The 19,318-nt window shown below is 40.0% G+C and overlaps 1 protein-coding gene across 1 annotated transcript in view; it reads right to left on the reverse strand.

The window, feature by feature from the left end:
- The window catches only part of TBXAS1 (thromboxane A synthase 1), a 226,723-nt gene extending 209,397 nt beyond the window's left edge, over positions 1-17,326 (reverse strand). The window contains exon 1 of the mRNA XM_036760055.1: positions 17,114-17,326. Coding sequence (XP_036615950.1) covers positions 17,114-17,202 — 89 coding nt within the window. The 5' untranslated portion in view covers positions 17,203-17,326. The remainder of the gene's footprint in view (positions 1-17,113) is intronic.
- Between the last annotated feature and the right edge of the window lie 1,992 nt (positions 17,327-19,318).

Here is a 19,318-nt window from a genome sequence, read left to right on the forward strand (position 1 = left end):
TCTGTTTCACAAATAGAAGATGAGGAGGGAGGTATAACTAGATGGCAACTCTTTCAAAAAAAGATCTAGGACCCTTCGACCCTGCAATAGCACTAATAGGTCTGTATCCCAAAGAGATGTTTTAAAAAAGGAAAAATATACATACATATATACACATATATGTATAAATTCTTTTTTGTGAAATCAAGAGGATGTCCATCAATTGGGGAATGGCTGAACAAGTAATAGCATATGATTGTGATGGAGCACTATTGTGCTATAAGAGATGATGAGCAGCAGGGTTTCAGAAAAACCTGGAAACTCTTATATGAACTGATGCAAAGCGAAGTGAGCAGGACCAGGAGAATATTGCACACAACGATAGTGCACGTCAATCAACTGTGAATGATTTAGATGTTCTCAGCAATACGAGAATCCAAGACAATTCACAGAGCTTCTTAAACTGTGGGAACATGGGGGTCCTGAAAAATTTGGCAACAGTAAAATGTTCCTGAGCATGCAACGACCAAAAATTAATTAAAAATCAAATTTGATGAATCTGAGGAATTTCTGGCAGTGTTTGCCTGAGTTGCATCGTGCTACTTTACTCAAGCCTTGGTTCTGGACACCAAGCATTTGCACTTTGCACCCTTAGGCCTCAACACTAATGAACACCAAAACTGAAAAGGGGCCCTGAGTGGAAAAAAATTTAAGAAGCCCTGTGAGAAGGACCTATGATGAAAAATGCTATCCACCTCCAGAGAAAGAACTGATGGAGTCTGAATGCAGATCAAAGCATAGTTATTTTATTTTATTTTTCTTGGGGTTTTTTTGGACTGTGTGTCTTTCACAACATGACTAACATGGAAATATATTTTGCGTGACTGCATGTGTAATCTTTATCTAATTGCTTACTCTCAATGAGGGGGTAGGGGAGAGAGGGTGGGAGAGAATTTTTTTTATGGCTCTAATTTTTTTTTCTTTTGGAGGGGGGAAGGGCAATTGGGTTTTTAAGTGACTTGCCCAAGGTCACACAACTAGTAAGTGTCAATCGTCTGAGGCCGGATTTGAACTCAGGTCTTCCTGACTCCAGGGCCAGTGCTCTATTCACTGCACCACCTGGCTGCCCCAGGAGAGAATTTTAAACTCAAAATTGTTACTTAAAAAAGGAGGCTAAAATTGGGGGGAAAATAAAATATTAAACTTCAAAAAAGAAAAAAAATCTGGGGGTTTCAGAAAACAGTCGAACTCAAGATAAATCAATGATGAGCCAGAAAAGTCCAAAAAACCACTATAATCTTATCTTGTATTGAGAGAAGCCTAGTGTGAGAAGTACCCTTAGAGGGTCATGTTCACTTCTGTGTCCTACAGTTAGGGAAGGACATCAGTCATCTGTGGAGGGCCCAGAAAAGGGTGAACAGGGTGAAGTACCTCAAGTTCATGCCATGAGGCTCAGTTTAAGGAACTGGGGATATTTATAGCCCAGAGAAGAAAAATTGGGAGTGGGAAAATAGGGTTAGAGACTTGACAGCTGTCTTCAAATATATGAAAGATATCATCTGTCTGCTTGGCTCTAAAGGGGAAAACCAGTAACAGTGGCTGGATGCAGAGAGGTAGATTTCAGCCTTGTTATAATGAAAAAATCCTAAGAATTACAAATGAACCCACTTCAACCCTCCCTCTTTCCCCTCTGAGATTACTTTCCATCTACTCTGTTTATGTCTTGTATGTACATTTTGTTTTTGTTCAGTCATTTCAATCATGTCCAATTCCTCGTGACCCCATTTAGGATTTTCTTGGCAAAGATACTAGAGTGGTTTGCCACTTCCTTCTCCAGCTTATTTCACAGATGAGCAACTGAAGCAAACAGGATTAAGTGACTTGCCCAGGGTCACACAGCTAGTAACTGTCTGAGGCTGGATTTGAACTCATGAAAATGAGTCTTCCTGATTCCTAGCCCACTGCTCTATCCGCTGCACCACCTACTTGCCCTTTGGTATGTACATAGCTGTTTGCATGTTGTCTCTCCTATTAGAATGTGACCTTTTTAAGGGCAGGGACAGTGTTTTTCTTTGTATCCACAGAGTTTAGTACAGGGCCTATTACATAGGAAGCATTTAGTAAATGCTTGTGATTGACTGAGTCTTCAAATGTAAAAGATGCTACCTCAGAAGGTAATGAAAAATCTCTAGATTGGGGACTTTCAAACGGAGGCTGGATGACCACTTTGTGTTCATAGAAGTTGTTCTCAGTGACAACCAAGAATCCCACCAGAACCTTGCCTATGCTCCAGTAGGTGACCTTTCACCTTACATTGCCTACATCTGGACTTCCACGCTTCCTGCCCATCTTCTCACCATGGATTCGTGGGCCAGTATCCTTTTTCCCTTCCCACTTGAAACTTGGTCTCTGCCCCCTGGGACTCCAAGCTCTCAGAAGTGAGCTTTCACCTTACCATGTGCAGATCTAGATCTTTACCACTATCTGCATACCATGTCCCAATGCCTGTGCCCCAACTCTTTCTAGCTCCCATTTATGTGTTGACTTCTCCCATCAGAACATTTTTTCAAGAAGAATTTCAAGAAGAATTCTTGAGGGCATAGACTGTCTTGTTTGCTTATATTTGTAACCCCAGGACTTAGCAAGCACTTTTCTTTCTTTGTTTCTTTCTTTCTTTTTTTCTTTCTCTCTCTTTTTCTTTCTTTCTCTCTCTTTCTTTCTTCCTTCCTTCCTTCATTCCTTCTCTCTCTGTTTCTGTCTCTGTCTCTGTCTCTGTCTCTCTCTCTCTCTCTCTCTCTCTCTCTCTCTCTCTCTCTCTCTCTGACTCTGGTAATCGCATAAGTCATAGGGAAAATAAAGCTTGCTTTGCAAAAATTTTACATATGTTCAGCTTCCTAGAAGCACAGCTATTGTGTAGGCAAGGGACAAGATTCAATGGGATTTCGTTCGACCTGCTATTACACTGGATGTGGCAGGTACAGCCCAAAGAATAATTTTCTCCTTAGCAGGCTGCTGTGGCTATGTCCTAGTCAGAGCAGAGCCTATTAAGATTTAAAGATTAGGGGCATTAAAGAGCTGTGAATAGTGGTGAATCTCCTAATCAATATTTTTCTGGTCTGTGATAAGCAATGATAACTTACTCTGATCACCAAAGTTCAAGGGAATGGCAGGGACAAATGGAAGGAATTTACTCCTAAAATACCTACTAAAAAACTTCCAGGGCTTCTTTCTCCCTCTAAGTCTGTCCCTCTCTGTTCCTCTGCAAGTATGTCTCCTTTTTGTGGACTCCTTTCCCCCTCACTTTGGACTTCTTTGCACTCCCATCTATTGTTCTCTCCCTCTCCAAGTCTCTCTTTTCTAGCTGCCATATTTAACCAGGTTCAAATAATTCAAATTCAATATTTATTAAATGCCTACTATGTGTAAGGAAGTATTAGAGCAACTGGAGATAGAAAGACAAAAAGGAAGTCTATGTCCTCCCATAACCTAGAACATTCAACAGTAGCTGATATTTTGAAAAGGCTTTCAAATTTGCAAAGCACTTTATACACATTATCTCATTTGATCTTAACTACACCATAAGGTTGGAGAGGTTGTGGGAAAAGTGGGACCTTAATGCACTCTTGTTGGCGTTGTGAACTGATCCAACCATTCTAGAGAGCAATTTGGAACTATGCCCAAAGGGCTATAAAACTGTGCATACTCTTTGATCCAGCAATACCATTGCTCAGTCTATATCCCAAAGACATTTTTTAAAAAGGAAAAGGACTTATTTGTACAAAGAATATCTATAGCAGCTCTTCTCATGGTTAAGAATTGCAAATTGAAGGGATGCCTTTCAGTTGGGGAATGGTTAAACAAGTTGTGGTATATGGTTGCAATGAAATATTACTGTGGTATAAGAAATGACTAGCAGGATGATTTCAGAAAAAACCTGGAAAGACTTACATGAACTGATACAAAGTGAAGTGAACAGAACCAGGAGAACATTTTACACAATAGCAGCAATGTTGTTTGGTGAAGAACCATGGGTGACTTAGCTATTCTCAGCATTACAATGATCCAAGACAATCCCAAAGGACTAGTGATGAAACATAGTATCTGTCTCCAGAGAAAGAACTGATATTGTTTGAATATAGACTGAAGGATGCTGTTTTTCACTTTTCTTTCATTCGTCTTCTTATGCAAAAGTCTTCTTATACAAAATAACTAATATGGAAATGTTCTACACGATTGCACATATATAACCTATATTGTTAAGATTTCTTATTGTCTCATAAAGGGAGGAGGAGAGAGAGGAATAGAATTTGGAACTCAAAACTTAAAAAAACCAAATGTTAAAAATTTGTTTTAACATGTAATTAGGGGAAAATAAAATATTTTTAAAAAGAAATAAAGAGGCTTGCAGGGAAAACAGGGTATTCTGCTTATCTCACATTGGTAAATAACTAAGGGAATCCAAAAAAGATAAACTTTTGTATTTAATTTTATCTTATTTTTATCTTCTGTATTGTTCGATTCCTTCTTTAGGATGTACTGAGATCTGAATTTATAGTCTTGCTTCAGTGGGTCTTTTCTCCCATCTTTTTTGAGAGTGATAAATATCCTAGAACATGTAAGTAAATTGGAAATTAACACATACACACACCACGATACACACCACCATAAGGTTAATATTCTAGATATTATAGGCATTATCTCCATCTTAAATATGAAGAAACTGAGGCACAGATAAATTAAATGATATACCCATGATCACATAGCTAGGAAGTGTCAAAGGCAAGATTTAAACACAGGTAGTTCTGATTTCAAGACCAGTATTCTATCGGTTGTGCTGCATATTGCCCTTCATGCACACAGATAAATAATAAGTAATAGTAATAATTGAAGGAGAGAACATTTATAACCAAGGGGACTCAGGAAGGCTTTGAGTAGGTGATAAGCCTTGAAGGAGGCTAAGAATAGTAAGAGACAAAGATAAGGAGGGAGTACATTGCAGGCATAGGAGAAAGTCATTGTAAAAACATGGAGCTGAAAGAACTTGGTTATTTAAAAAATAAATTTAAAAAAATAAAAGAACAAAATAAATACAAACTAAAATTCTATGCAGAAGATGCAAAAATATAAATAAATTTTAAATAGAAATATAAATTGATATAATTTAAAGATAAATGGAATTAAAAATGTAAAAAAACACAGAGCTGGGAGTTGGAAATACCAACTTTAGAGAACAGTTATTAGGTCACTTTCACTAAAATGTAGAGTTTGGGAAGGTGAATAATAGGAAATAAGTCTGGAAAGATAGCTTAGAGCTAGACTCTTTATGACTTTAAGGGTCAAGATGAGAAGTTTGTAATTTATCCTAGAGGCAATAGGGAGCCACTGAAAATTTTTGGTCAAAGACTAATATGGACATTCTGTGCTTTAGGAAAACCATATTTTTTTTAGCTATATGGTGGTTGGAAAGAGATTAGAAGCACGGAGACCACTTAAGGAAGCTTTTGAAATAGTTCAGGTGAAAGGTGATGAGGGCCTGAACTAGAGTGCTGATTGCATCAATGTGGGGGTGGGGAGGGGGAGGGGATGGGGGGGTGAAGAGAACTGATGGTAAAAATGCTATGCAGGTAGAATTGTCAAGAATTGGCAATTGATTGGATAAAGGAGATAAGGGAAAGTACAGACTATAGATTGATTCCAAAGCTATAAATCTGAGTGACTGGAAAAATGATGGAGGAAGGGAAGGATTGTTTTTGGTGCTGATGGTGGTGAAGATAATCAGTTCTGTTAATCTGTTAATAATTCTGTTAACAAATATATTGAATTTGAGATACTGATGGGACATCCAACTGGAGATGTTCAGCAGACAGCTGGAAATTAAGCCTTACAAATCAGGAGGGATATTAAGTCTTGATACATAGATTTGAGAGTCACCTGCATAGAGCTGAGAATTGAACTGTGGGAGTTTATAAGGTCACCAAAAGAAAGACTATATATAGAGAGAAAGGCACAAGACAAAGCCTTACGGGACACCTATACTTAGAGGGAGAGAGAGAAAAGTTGTGATAAGGCACAAAATGCTGTATGTGTGAAAATTTTTTCAAACATCACAGAAGAGACACAGGGAATAGAATTCTGGACCCAAACCAGTACACATCCCACCAATTACCCCTTGGTAATTTGGTCATTATAAAAAGTGCTTCGGCAAACAAGGCATAGCAGTGATCAGACGTAGGAGGAGAACCAAGAAAGAGCAACATCATGAAACCCAAGGGAATAGAGAGTATATTGAAAAAGTAGTAGTCAACTGCATCAAAAACTGCAGAGAAATCGAATAGCATGAAACCTTTAAAAAAAAGTCATCAAATTTAGCAATTAAGAAAATGTTGGTAACCTTGGAAAATCTAGTTCTAGTTGAATGGTCAGGTTAGAAGTAGGAAATGAGGAAGTAAAATTAATGAACATAGATTTTTTTCTTATTCAGCTGTGAAAAGGAGAAGAGATTTAAGACTATAACTGGAGGGGATGATAGGGTCAAGTAAAAGGTCTTTTTTAAGGATAGAGGAGACCTGGATATGCTCCCAGAACCCATCTTGGTCCACTGGACAAGAGGAAGAAGACCCACCGTCACTGAGGGTCTCCTCCTTAATTTCACCTCCCTCTCAGCCAGTCACCCAGAACCCATCAAAGTTGCTTGATTGCTCAAATGGCTTGGATGAGCTGTGAGTCACTATTTCTTCTGGTGAGATGGAGGATCACATGGTTTTACCAATTGTCCTGTCACGGCTTCCTAAAGTCTTTGAGGCTTTGCCATGATCCTTACCTCTATTTCCTTTGGACCTCTTGCTCTTTAATGCGACCAAGTGATTTAACCAAAGGATTCCTGGGTCTTGTACCTGCCTCTCACTGCATTCTTGGGATTCTGGGGCTTTTCCATCCTCCCTGCAGCTGACGTTTTTTAAAAACAAATTTTATTGATATTTTTATTTTACCTAAATCTCCCCCTATATCTCTCCCTTTCCTTCTCCCAGACAGTCACTTCATATAATAAAGAATATTTTTAAAAAAGAGAAAAGGAAAAAAAATCAGAATACCAATCCATCCTTCAAAAACATCTGAAAATATATGCACTTTCCACAATTGTGAAGTTTCTATCTCTATAAAGAAATTGGGGGGGGGCGGAAATTTCTTCTCAAGGTTCTCTTATCGTAGCCATGCTTATTCTTTTACCTACGGGCAAAAGGATGCAGACATTTTAGCTACTTTACTTGCATGATTCTAAATTGCTTTAGAAAATATAGTATTGTTTCATAGCTCTGCCACCGAAGTAATCCCAACATTGACTATTCCCATCTTTTGTTATCTTTGCCAGACTTTAGGGTTGTTATGATTTGCATTTCTCTTTTTAAGTGTTTGTTGCATTCTTTCATATGGTTGTTAATGGTTTGCAATTCTTTTGAGGATTGTTTGTTCATATCCTTTGATCACTTGCTACACAATTTCCCAATAGGGAAATGGCTTTTGGTCATACACATACATATATATGACATATATGTTGTTGTTTAATCATTTTCAGTGGTGGCTGACTCTTCTTGACCTCTTTTAGGTTTTTCTTGGCAAAAATACTGGAGTATTTCCTTCTCCAGCTCATTTTAGACATGAGGAGACCGAGGCAAACAAAGTTAAGTGACTTATTCCGGGTCACACAGCTAGTAAGTGTCTGAGGCCAGATTTGAACTCGGTTGTTCCTGCCTCCAGGCCCAGCACTCTATGCCTTTACCACCTAGCTGTCCCCACAAATATATGTGTTAGTTATCTGTATATTTTGGATACCAAACCTTTATCAGAGAAATGTTAGACAAAGATTTTTTTCCCACATGATCACTTCCCTTCTTAAATTAAATACATTAATTTTGTTTATGCATAAATGTTTTATTTCATGTAATCAAAATGATCTTTTTAAATTGTCTCTGTCCCTTACTTGGTTGAGAATATATCTCTGACCAAAACCTGGAAAGATTTACATGAACTGGTACAAAGTGAAGTGAACAGAAGCAGGAGAAGATTGATTGTAACAGAAACATTGTGCAAGTATCAACTATGAATAGCTTAGCTCTTCTAAGTAACATAATGATCCAAGTCAATTTCAAAGGACTCAAGACGGAAAATGCTAACCACATCCAGAGTAAGAACTTATGTAGTCTGAATGCAGATCGAAGCGTGCTCTTTTCACTTTCTTTATTTTTTTCCTTTTGGTCTGTTTCTTCTCTCACAACATGACTAATCACAACATGATTGCACATACATAACCCATACCAAATTGATTACAATTATAGGGAGGCGGAAGAGAAGGAGGAAAAAAATTTGGAACTCAAAATTAAAAAAAAATTTGTTAAAGATTGTCTTTACATATTATTGGAAAAAATAAAATGCTATTTATAAAAAAAGGAAGAATCTCTCTGACCCATAATGAACTTTCTTTTTACGTATTGTCTCTCTCAATTAGAGTATGAGCTCCTTGAGAGCAGGGCTGCCTAGTTTTTTTCTATTGGTATCCCTAGTGTTTGGCACATTACTTGGCACATAGTAAGCACGAAAATACCTTTTCATTTATTTCATTCATTATAAGAAGCAAGAAAGGAGTTAGTTAATAGAGGCAGTTCAAAAGGATGGGGAGATAAGGAGGTGGGGAGGTAAGGTAGTGGGGAGGAAAGCTCTCAGAGAAGATAGAAGGCCATGAGATTAATCAATCAATTAATAAACATTTGCTAAGCATCTACTAAGTGCCTACTAGGACAGCTAGGTGGCACAGTAGATGGAGTGCTGGGCCTGGAGTCAAGACTTGAGTTCAAATGACTTAATAACTGTGTGACTGTGGGCAAGTCACTTAACCCTGCTTGCCTCAGTTTCCTCATCTGTAAAAATAAACTGGAGAAGGAAATGGCAAACCACCCCAGTCACAAAGAGCTAGCTACAACTGAAGTAACTGAACAACAAATGCCAGGCTGTGCTAAGTGCTGGGGATACAAAAAGAAGCAAATGGCAGTCCTAGCTTCAATGGGCTTACAATCTAATGGAGGAGACGACTTGCAAACACATATATACAAAGTGAGCTATATACAGGATAAGTAGAAAATAATTAACAAAGGAAAGACAGTAGAATTAAGAGGAGTTTGGAAAGGCTTCCTGTAAATGATGGGAATTTAATTGAGACTTAAAGAAGGCCAGGGAAATCAGCAGGCAGAGTTGACTAGAGAGAGTATTCCAGGTAATGTCTAATCAAAAGCCCTAGTAGAATGAGGTCAGCAAGGAAACTAGAGCAAAGGAGGGATGGAGTGAGGAGAAGAGAGAAGTTCTATGGATTTTTTGGTTGTTATTGCTTCCTCAAGCGGTCATTTCTCTTCATCATTGTCACTCCCACTTCCCAATTCCACCAACTTGGGCTGGTCATTTAAGCTCTCTTGGCCTCAGTTTCTTCATCTGTAAAATGAGGGATTTATGTTCCAGAAAATACTTTGGAACTATACAAGAAAAGTCCATACACCCCCAAATCTAACTCTGAGCATATACTTATAAGAAGGTCAAAGACAAAAAGGTCCCATATACACCAAAGTATTCATAGTTGCACTTTTTTTGGTAGCAAAAAACTAGAAACAAAATGAATGGATTCCCATCAATTAGGAATGGCTGAACAAATTATGGTATATGAATGTAATGCAATATTATTGTGTTGTAAAAAATTGTTATGATAAGGAATTCAGAGACATATCAGAAGGTTTGTATGAATTGATGGAGAGCAACATAAGCAGAACCAGGAAAACAATATGCACAATGACTATTAAAAAAAGTAACTGAAAAGAACACTGAAAGAAAGCCAATGCAAATGACCAATGTTGTTTCTCAAGAGCAGACACTGAAATACACTATCCTCTTTTTGTTGGATAGGTGGAGAGCTATCAGTACAGAATGTTGCATACACTGTCCAGACCCATTTTCTGTGGGTCTTGGTTTTGGTTGGCTGTTTTTCTTTGTTGAAAGGGAAGGCTCATGGCGGGGCATATCTAGAAATGACTGTGATGTCAAAACAAATTTTGTTTTGTGTGAGGGTTGTTTAAGTTAAATGATCTCTAAGTTCCTAAGCGGCTCAAAATTCTCTGATTCTGCAACGGTATTTCAGTCCATTATCACTTCAATAGACTCTTAACTGATATTCTCATCTCTGATTTCTATTCCTTCCAATTCATCCTACATACTGCTACCAAATTAATCTCCTTCAAACCACTTCTTTATCTTCTTGAATATCAGTCTTCCCAAAAGATGTGACTCCCCGGATAAAAACCTTCAGTGGCTCCCCACTGCCTTAAAGATAAAATCGAAGTCTAGGCCATTGAAGACCTTTCATGATATAGTCAGTGTTCATATATATTATAGCACTGGCTTGGGGAAGGGGCCTGGCACTGAAACTGTCAATGTCAAGAAATGGAGGAAGGTTTATAATAGGCATAAGGAAGTAGGAAAAAAGCTGACAAAGGGACCCAGACAGAAGCTAAATTTATGCCAGACATGTAGGTCCGACTCTTTCAGAAAAGGAGAAGTAGAGATAGAGGCTGATAGCAGAATTGTAGAATAAATACTGAAATAAAAACCACTTAGCAGATAGATGTGACACATTTTTACAATGCTTTACAATTTTTAAAGCATTTTCTTCTGCACAAACCTATGGGGTAAGTGTTCCCCCTTTCTTTTACAAATGAGGGCACCAAGGTCCAGAGAAGTTAAATGATTTCTCCAGAATCATTGGGGCAGCCAGGTGGTGCTATAGTGCATAGAGCACCAGGCCTGGACTCAGGAAGACTCATCTTCCTGAGTTCAAATCCTTCCTCAGACATTTACTAGATGTGTGACCCTGGGCAAATCACTTAACTCTGTTGCCTCAGTTTCCTCATCTGTAAAAAAAACAAGCTGAAGGAAAGGCAAACCACTCTAGTCTGTTTCTCAAAAACCCAAATGGGATCATGAAGAGTCAGACACAACTGAAACAACTGAACAACTAGAATCATGAGATTAGTTAACTGTCAGAGCCAGGACTTGAATGCAGTACTCTCGAATTCAAGTCCAGTTGTTTTCCCACTAACTTTTCTGTGCCTTTAGAAAGAAAGCATGATGCAGTGGACAGAATACTTGATTTGGAGTCAGAGGACCTAGCTCTGTCACTGACTTTCATTCAGTGTGACTTCGGGCAGTTCAGTTAATGCCTTTGGGCATCAGTATCTTCATCTGTAAGATGAGACAGAGTAGAGACTAGATGACCCAGAAAGTCCTTCCAGCTCTAAATCTGTAAGTCTAAGTTCACCCAACTATAAAATAGAAATAATGATGCTTGAAGGGTTGTAAGAAAAGTGCATCATAAACCTTTAAAATACCATAGAAACATGAGCTATCCTCCTCCTCCTCCTCTTCTTCCTCTTCCTCATTATCATTACCTAGGGGACAGCTAGGTGGCACAGTGTATAGAGCACTAGGCTTGGAATTGGGAACACTCATCTTCATGAGCTCAAATCTGGCATCAGACACTTGCCAGCTGTGTGATCCTGGGCAAGTCACTTAACCCTGTTTGCCTCAGTTTCCTGATCTGTCAAATACCCTGGAGAGGGAAATGGCAAACCACTCCAGTATCTTTGCTAAGAAAACCCCAAAGTGGAGTCACGTAGAGTCAGACATGACTGAAAGAACCGAACAACAATAAGGTAGTCTGTCAGGAGCAAAGGGGTTCTGGGTAGTAGCTAGTGAAATAAAAATACTATCCAAAGGGACTTAGTCTTGAATTTCTAACTGGCTGCCTGATATTTCCACCTGCACGTCATACCTGAAACTTAGAAACCCAACTCATTATTTTTCTCCCCAAACTACACCTCTACTAATGTTCCTGTTTCTGTAAATTTCATCACCATTCGACTAACATCTGCGCTGGAAGCCTTTATGCACCCTTGCCTCTCTCTACTCTGCCTTCCCACTAACATCCAATCTCACACATAATAGGATCAGGTGAAATGACCTCCAAGGTCCCTGTGGACTCTAGGATTTTATAATTTTATGTTATATCCTTGGCAAAGAAACAGAAGCAAAGTAAAAATTGAGCATCAATTCCTTCTCTCTGTTGTTAGTTATCACTGTCCCATATCCAACCAAGTACCCAGGCCTTTCCCTTCATTGCTCCTCCGTTTTTCTTTCTATAGAGCTTTTTAAAACTCCTTTTTGTTGACCTTGGCTTCAGCCTCACCAACTTCAGCTCATTCTGGGCTTTAGCACTTCTAGTATTATTTTTATTGACCATGTCGTGCTCATATTTATCCTCTGAAATTTCATTCCTGAGGATGTTCTATCCCTCCTAGGTCAACTTCCTCTGTAGAATTTCAATCCATGAGATACTTTCTCATTTTCCTCTGAACCATTTAAAATCTGCTTTTGCAAAATTTAGGGTACTTGTCAGACTAGACTTGAATTTCTTCTCTATAACAAATCCAAGGAAGGAATGGTCACTGCATCTCAGGGTTCCCATGATTTCTGTCCTAGCAACCCGTTCTTCCCTATTAATGAGAATCGGATCTGGAGAAGAAGTTCTCCTTGTCGGTTTCTGTACCTCTTGAAAGATGTAATTATCATTGAGGCAAGTCAGAAGTTATTAGCTGCTCTGCTTCCAGCGCATGGGAATGTGGGCATGAACACACACACAGAAAGAGTGACCTCCAGCAGAAAATAATAATAGTAGCTAGCAATAATAGCTTTGCAAAGTGTTTTACATACATTTTCTCATTTGATCTTCACTCTGACTCTATGTGCTAGGTGTTATTATTATTATTCCTATTTTACAAATGGGGAGACCGAGGCTGAGAAGTCAAGTGACTTCCCCAGTGCTGCCCAGCTGGGAAGTATCTGAGGCAGACTTCATATTCTATACACTATACACTGCCACCTCATGGCCTCCACCTGGATAACTGAAGTTCTCCATCGCTGCTTTCGTTCCAGGCTTGTGATTTGCTTCCTAAACTCCTTATGTGTCTCCTCTTTCTGATTCATGGGATCTGTAGCATATTCCAATAACAATATTCTAATTCCAATAACAATAACAATATTTCAATAACCATTCCAATAACAAAATAATTTCTGGCACTGCCTCCCTCACCTTCACTTTTGGTCATCTCTGCCCCACCTCTTGTTCCTGGATCTCTTCCCATGAATAAACCTCCTTAATATGCAATGAGCTCCCCCCACCTTTAGCTATCCTGTTTCTTCTGAATAAGGTACACCCATCCTAAGCCAGAATCCAGGCATGGGCTTCATCCCACCGAGCCTCAATGATCCTGATGAGGTCTAGTGGCCAACTTGTATTTGAACTTCTTGTTCCTCGTGTTTGTCACTTAAATTTTGAGCATTTGTGGAGAGACGTTTGAGGCCATGAGCTTTATTACTGGTTCCTTTTCTGTGCTAAAAATGGATGTGAAATACTTCACCAAAATGAACAGGACAACTTTGTGTGAACTGATACCTATTCTTTTTTATTAGCTAGCCAAAGAACTGTCGATACTCTGTAAAGGTAGGCTGGGCTTTCTGGAGTTAACTCGGAACCCATCTATAGGCGAGGAGGCCCCACCAACTTTGTCCTGCAGTTTACTTGCTCCTGTAGCATTGTCCTGTTTGAATTGTTGAGCTTAACCATCGTTGATTCCCAGGTAACCCTCTAACCTATGCTGCTGCCTTTGTTTTGGCAACCCAGACTCGGATCCTGCTCTCTCTCTCTCTCTCTCTCTCTCTCTCTCTCTCTCTCCCCCCCCCTCCCTCCCCCCCCTCTCTCTGGTCTTGACCTTATCTCAGCCTCACTCTACAGCTCCCCATACCTGTCTCCATACCCCTGAACCTGACTTCATGACCTCACCTTGGTGATTGGTAGTACCCTGATTATGATTAACCTAGTTATGTTGATTTAGCAGGAAAAGGCTCAATTTTCTGCCACTTCAGTATTTTGTTATCTGTGTCAAAAATGAAAGGATAGAGCAAGGGTGGGGAATCTGTAGCCTCCAGCCCACATGTGGCCTTCTAGGTCCTTGGCTATGGCCTTTTGATTGAGTCCAAGTTTTACAGAACAAATCCTTTTATTAAGGGGATTTATTCTGTGAAGTTTGGATCCAATCAAAAGGCCACACTTGAGGACCTAGAGGGCCACATGTGGCCTCAAGGTTGCAGGTTCCCCACCCCTGGATAGAGTCTAGTCAATAAGCATTTATTAGGCATCAGCTGTATGCCAGCGACTGTACGAAGTGCTAGGGATACAAAGGTAAAAAAAAATCATTCCTGCTCTCAAGGAGCTTGTAGACTAAGACAAGGTTTTAATATAGGACCAACATTAGATTATTAGTTTAGAGATAGAAGGAAACCTAGAAATCTAACCCAACCCCCTAACTTCACAGCGGAGGAATCTGAAGAAAGCCTAGGGGGTTAAAACATTAGTGCCATGAAACCAATTCCTGGACCATGTGGAATCCTGCCATGATCCATGCTTTGAGAATTCCTCTTCATGAACTATTTGCTCCTAACAAACTGACCTACTAGCTGTTCCCCCCATACCACAGTTCATCTTCCCCTTTGTTGTGTGCCTTTGAACAAATGTTCCCTTCCCCCTCCCCCCATGTCTGGAATGTCCTCTCTCCTCATCTCCACCTCATGGAATCACCAGCTTCTTTTCAAAGCATGGCTCCAATGCTATCTCCTACATGAAGCCTTTTTTGATCTGCCTCAAAGTTATTGTTCACAATTTCTTTTTCAGAATTACTCTGTAGGTAGCCTGTGTTGACTTATATGTGTGTAATCTTGCAGTGGAATATAAGCTTGTTGAGGGCAGAAATTGTTTTGTTTTTGTCATTGTGTCACCAGTGACTCATATGGTGACTTTCACATATTAGAGACTTGAATAAATGTTGAATTAAACGGAACCACTGAATTTTATTTTCCTACGTGGGGAATCCCTCCACTCCTGCGGCTACTGTGGCCAAAAAATTCACCAGCCAATAGTCAATGCAGTGATGAGCCCCTCCATAATTCATTCAGCTGCCCTTTAAATGGCAGGCATTCTAATAGAATGTAGGCTCCTTGAGGACAGGGATTTTCACGGTTGTCTTTGTATCCCACAGTGCCTAGCACTTAGTAATCACTTAACAAATGCTTTTGATTAATTGAGACAAGTCCATTGATAGGCCCACACTAGAAGCCTTTACAGCTTTGTAGGCCCTATCAAATTTCTTACTGTACTCAGTGCCCAGAGTGACCTCCATGCCAGAATGAGGCATCAAAGGACTTCCGTGAAGACTCACATTAAGAAAAAGAAAAATCCTTTAAAAACAGAAGAGTTAACTTGATTTTTAAGTCACACATAGTTAACTGAGTTGCAAAGGTCAGAAGATAGTTAAGTTAGTTAAAAAGTCAAGCAAGATGAAGACTTGAAAGGCTTAGAGTTTCTCTGAGTTATTAAATTCCCAGGAAAATGATGCCTCAACATCTACACAGTATATTACTTTTCAGGGTGCCTTCCCATATTTCTATCTAGAATAGAATTCTCTTCAACAGGAGAAGTGGAAATTCTGCCCTGATTCTAGCTTGTTCTCATTACTTTTCACTGCTTTTCAACTTCACCTATGGAGATCAAAAATAGCTGAGTAACTGCAGGTTATTAGAGAGAGGGCTAGCTCAATCTCCTACTGCTATCCCTTTGCACAGGCTATCCCCCAGGCCTGGAAATGCCCTCCTTCCTTCCCTCCCTCCCTTCATTTCTTAGAATCTCTAACTTCCTTCAGGGTTCTGATGATGTGCCATTTCCTATGGAAAGACTTACATATCTCCTTAGTCATTAGGGCTCTTTCCTTCCTCTTTAAATTATGTATACATACATACATATGTGTATATATACACATATATCTTTGTATATATATGTATATGTACACACACACACACACACACACACACAAATGTCAGAAGGTGGGAGGGGAACCAAACAACCATACATAGATACCTGTTAATGTATTTTATTCCCTCTGTAGAATATAAGCACCTTGAGGACAGAAACTTTCTGTTGGTTTGACTTTGTATCTATCCCCAAGGCAAAACATAGTGTCCCACTTGCAGAAGGTACTTAATAAGTCCTTGTCAGATTGGATTGGACTGAATTGAATTGGGTTTAATAAGTTTAGCCCAAAGGAGTTATAATGTCTAGATTTAGCATTTCATGGAGTCTTCAGAGTCTCTGATAATCTAACAAGGGCTAACTCCGAGTTAGTTCTGTAAGCTCCCCTTGGCTGCTGGGGATCCAAGCCTTGTAAGAGGCACCTGAAGAGCAGCTGTGGTGGGAGCAATCAATCTCCCACTTCTGATACAGCCCCAGAGGGTTTAATGAATAACTTTGCCCATAGATGGGCAGAGATCACAACATCTGTGCCTCTTCTAAACTAAAAAGGGGGAACTCAGCCTATGCTTTCCCTGAATCACCAATTGTTTTTAAAAGCTTGAAATGAGGGGGAGTATGGGATGAGGAACCAAAATAGGGAGAGGCCCCTGAGAAGCTAGAAGTGAGAAAATACAATGGTTCAAAAAGGGCTACTCCTAAGATCATATGGGTCTTTCCAGCTTGTATCTTTTTACTTCCCTTACGAATTTATTATTCTTCAAGGCTCTCAATCACCATCTGTTTCTACTATTACCTAGTACTGAGGAAATGAGCAAAAGATTAACCCAACCATTTGCTCTTGATTCAGGGGTTACATAAATCCTTAACTTCTACTAGGTTGGGGGAAAACCCCGAAACAATCTCACATAAACCACATCAGCACCAGCAAGACTCACGAGGAATCATAGATCCAAAGCCAGAAGGTACCTCAGAAGCCATCTAGCCCATTTTACAGATGAGGAAATAGTTGAGGTCTAGAGAGCATAGGTGGCTTGACTATAGTCATATGAGCAGTAAATGGAAGAGTCATGATTCAAAGCTAGTTCCTCCAACTCAAAATCCATCTCGTTTTCTACTGTATCATATAGCACTTCTGAAAATGTACATATGCTACTTAACAGCCACTTACTTAATGACTCTACTTACCATTTCAGAAGGGCTAGGAGGATTAGTACCAGAGCCACTGTCACCATGGTGCCATTCACTTCCAATTTAAAGAGTTCCAGAAATTCCATTGTTCTTCAACCCCAGCAGAAGAGAGATCATAGATGGATTGTTTTTGGAGGCTGGGGGACAGGCAGGTTGGGGACCCCCTCTGAAGGAAAGAGTGCCTCAAAGTTCGGTCAGCAGTTATCAGAACGGCAGTCTGCCATCAAGGCGGAAACAGATAAACGAGACTACGTCAAGCCAACTTTGTTCTAAGATGTGGTGTCAGAATGTCTCCCTCCTTCTAAAGAGGAAGGAAGGGGAGGGAAAAGAAAGAGTTTCAGTGTAAGGCAATGAATCAGCATCTCTCTATTCTCTTGATGACTGTCCTGTAAATAAATATTTACATAGCTTTTCTGGGAGGCAGCAGCAATACAACATCCACATCTGCACACCACAGTCATGAATGCCTAGACTGGTAAGTGATCAGCAAAAGGAAGGGTCCTGAGGTGCTCCTCAATAGCCTGGCAGATTTTTGTGACAGTTATTGGCTCTGTGTTGCTGGTGCATATCTTTGGAGGTATGTAGCAATTCTTGTAATACTCTTATTGTCAGTCCATAGCACTGTTTTGGCTCTCGGAAGGATCCAAGACAGTAGTGTACTGGGTCTGGCTTGTACTGGCTTGACAAAGCTGATTGTTAAATGTCCAATGGGAGCATTTATACTTTGGAAATTGGCAAATGCTACAAATCAGGGCTTGGCTTATTTTATTACTGACTGTTTAGACTTAAGAGAGCAATAGAGAAGATGTTAACAGTGCAGATTAAACTTAAAGGCATGTTGTGCGTGCATTTCTCCTCCCGCCTGCCCAGAGCTGGTTGTTAAACATTTACCAGCACACCCCTGGTCCAAGGTCACTTGCTGGTGATCATAATATTCAGAAACAGTAGGTGCCTTGAAAATCATCTAGTATAAGCCACTCATTTTACAGGTGAGAAACTGAGTCATTGAGAAGGGAAAGGATTTGCCCAAGATCACATAAAGACTGTGTAGACAAGTTGAGATCCAAACCCAGGTCTCCCAGTTCTAAAGTGAGTCCTCTATCTATTCCATCAAGCTTGAGTTTAACAATGATTATCTCCATGGCTTTATATGATGACCTAAATCTGAACCAGAAGTTTCTCAGGCGTCTAAAAGTATATCTATAGGTCAGTTCCTAAATTCTTGCATTCTTGGATGTGGCAATATAGTACAGACTGATCAACATTGGACTTTCCACATGACCCCTACCTTTCCTCCATTGGTGATGGGGAAAGAACAAATTAAGGCACCACCTCTATGAGATGACCAATGATAGCAGCAGGACCATTTATTCATTCAAATGTTTAATTATTATATGTGCTAGGACAGCCCAAAGCAAGATTGTGAACCAGGGAAAATTTGTCTTAAGCACTCCTCACCACCCTCTTCAATATACCTCCCTCCCTGCTATGAACAGCCGTACTCCTAAGTGCCCAATGCCTTTGTACCATCTCTTAGCTGCCTGGGCCCCTCACCCATTTTGGCAACTCAACTGGAACCTGCCTTTTTCACAAGAGGCTCCAAGCAGAAGGCCCTTCTGACTCCCTGTCCTCCCTAAATCAGCACCTGCCTCCCGTATTCCATCCCCTCAGGGCCCTGCTGATTGTTCAGTAACAAGAAAGTAATCTGATAAAACTAATTTGTACCACACTGATGGAAACTGATGGGTTAATATATTACCTTGCATGCAGCACATGTGCAGTTCCTGGAACCACAATGCCTTAGCCTAAACAGGTGACTGTGATGATGAGAATTCCAGGCTCTATGGTAAGCTGGTCGTGGGAATAATCATAGTGTCGCAAATCCAGGAGAAACCTCAGTTCAACCTAGGTATACTCTTACTGAATGCAAACTTCACAGAACAAATCCTAGGGGATTCAGTCAAAGGGCCCAACTGGAGGGCCTAGAGGGCACATGTGGCCTCGAGGCTGCAGGTTCCCCACCCCTGCCTAGGTAATGTGGTTTGCCTAATGTCACACAACTAGTGAGTGGCTCTATCCAGACCAGAACCCAGGATTCCTAACTCCTAGTTCCTCACTCTTTGAAGCGTATCACAATACCTCTTTGACTTGGAGTGAGGAAAAGGAGGGAGGCTTTTCATCTTCAGATAAATCATAAAGTAT

The sequence above is a fragment of the Trichosurus vulpecula genome, chromosome 5 (assembly GCF_011100635.1).
Source record: "Trichosurus vulpecula isolate mTriVul1 chromosome 5, mTriVul1.pri, whole genome shotgun sequence".
NCBI classification, from domain to species: domain Eukaryota; kingdom Metazoa; phylum Chordata; class Mammalia; order Diprotodontia; family Phalangeridae; genus Trichosurus; species Trichosurus vulpecula.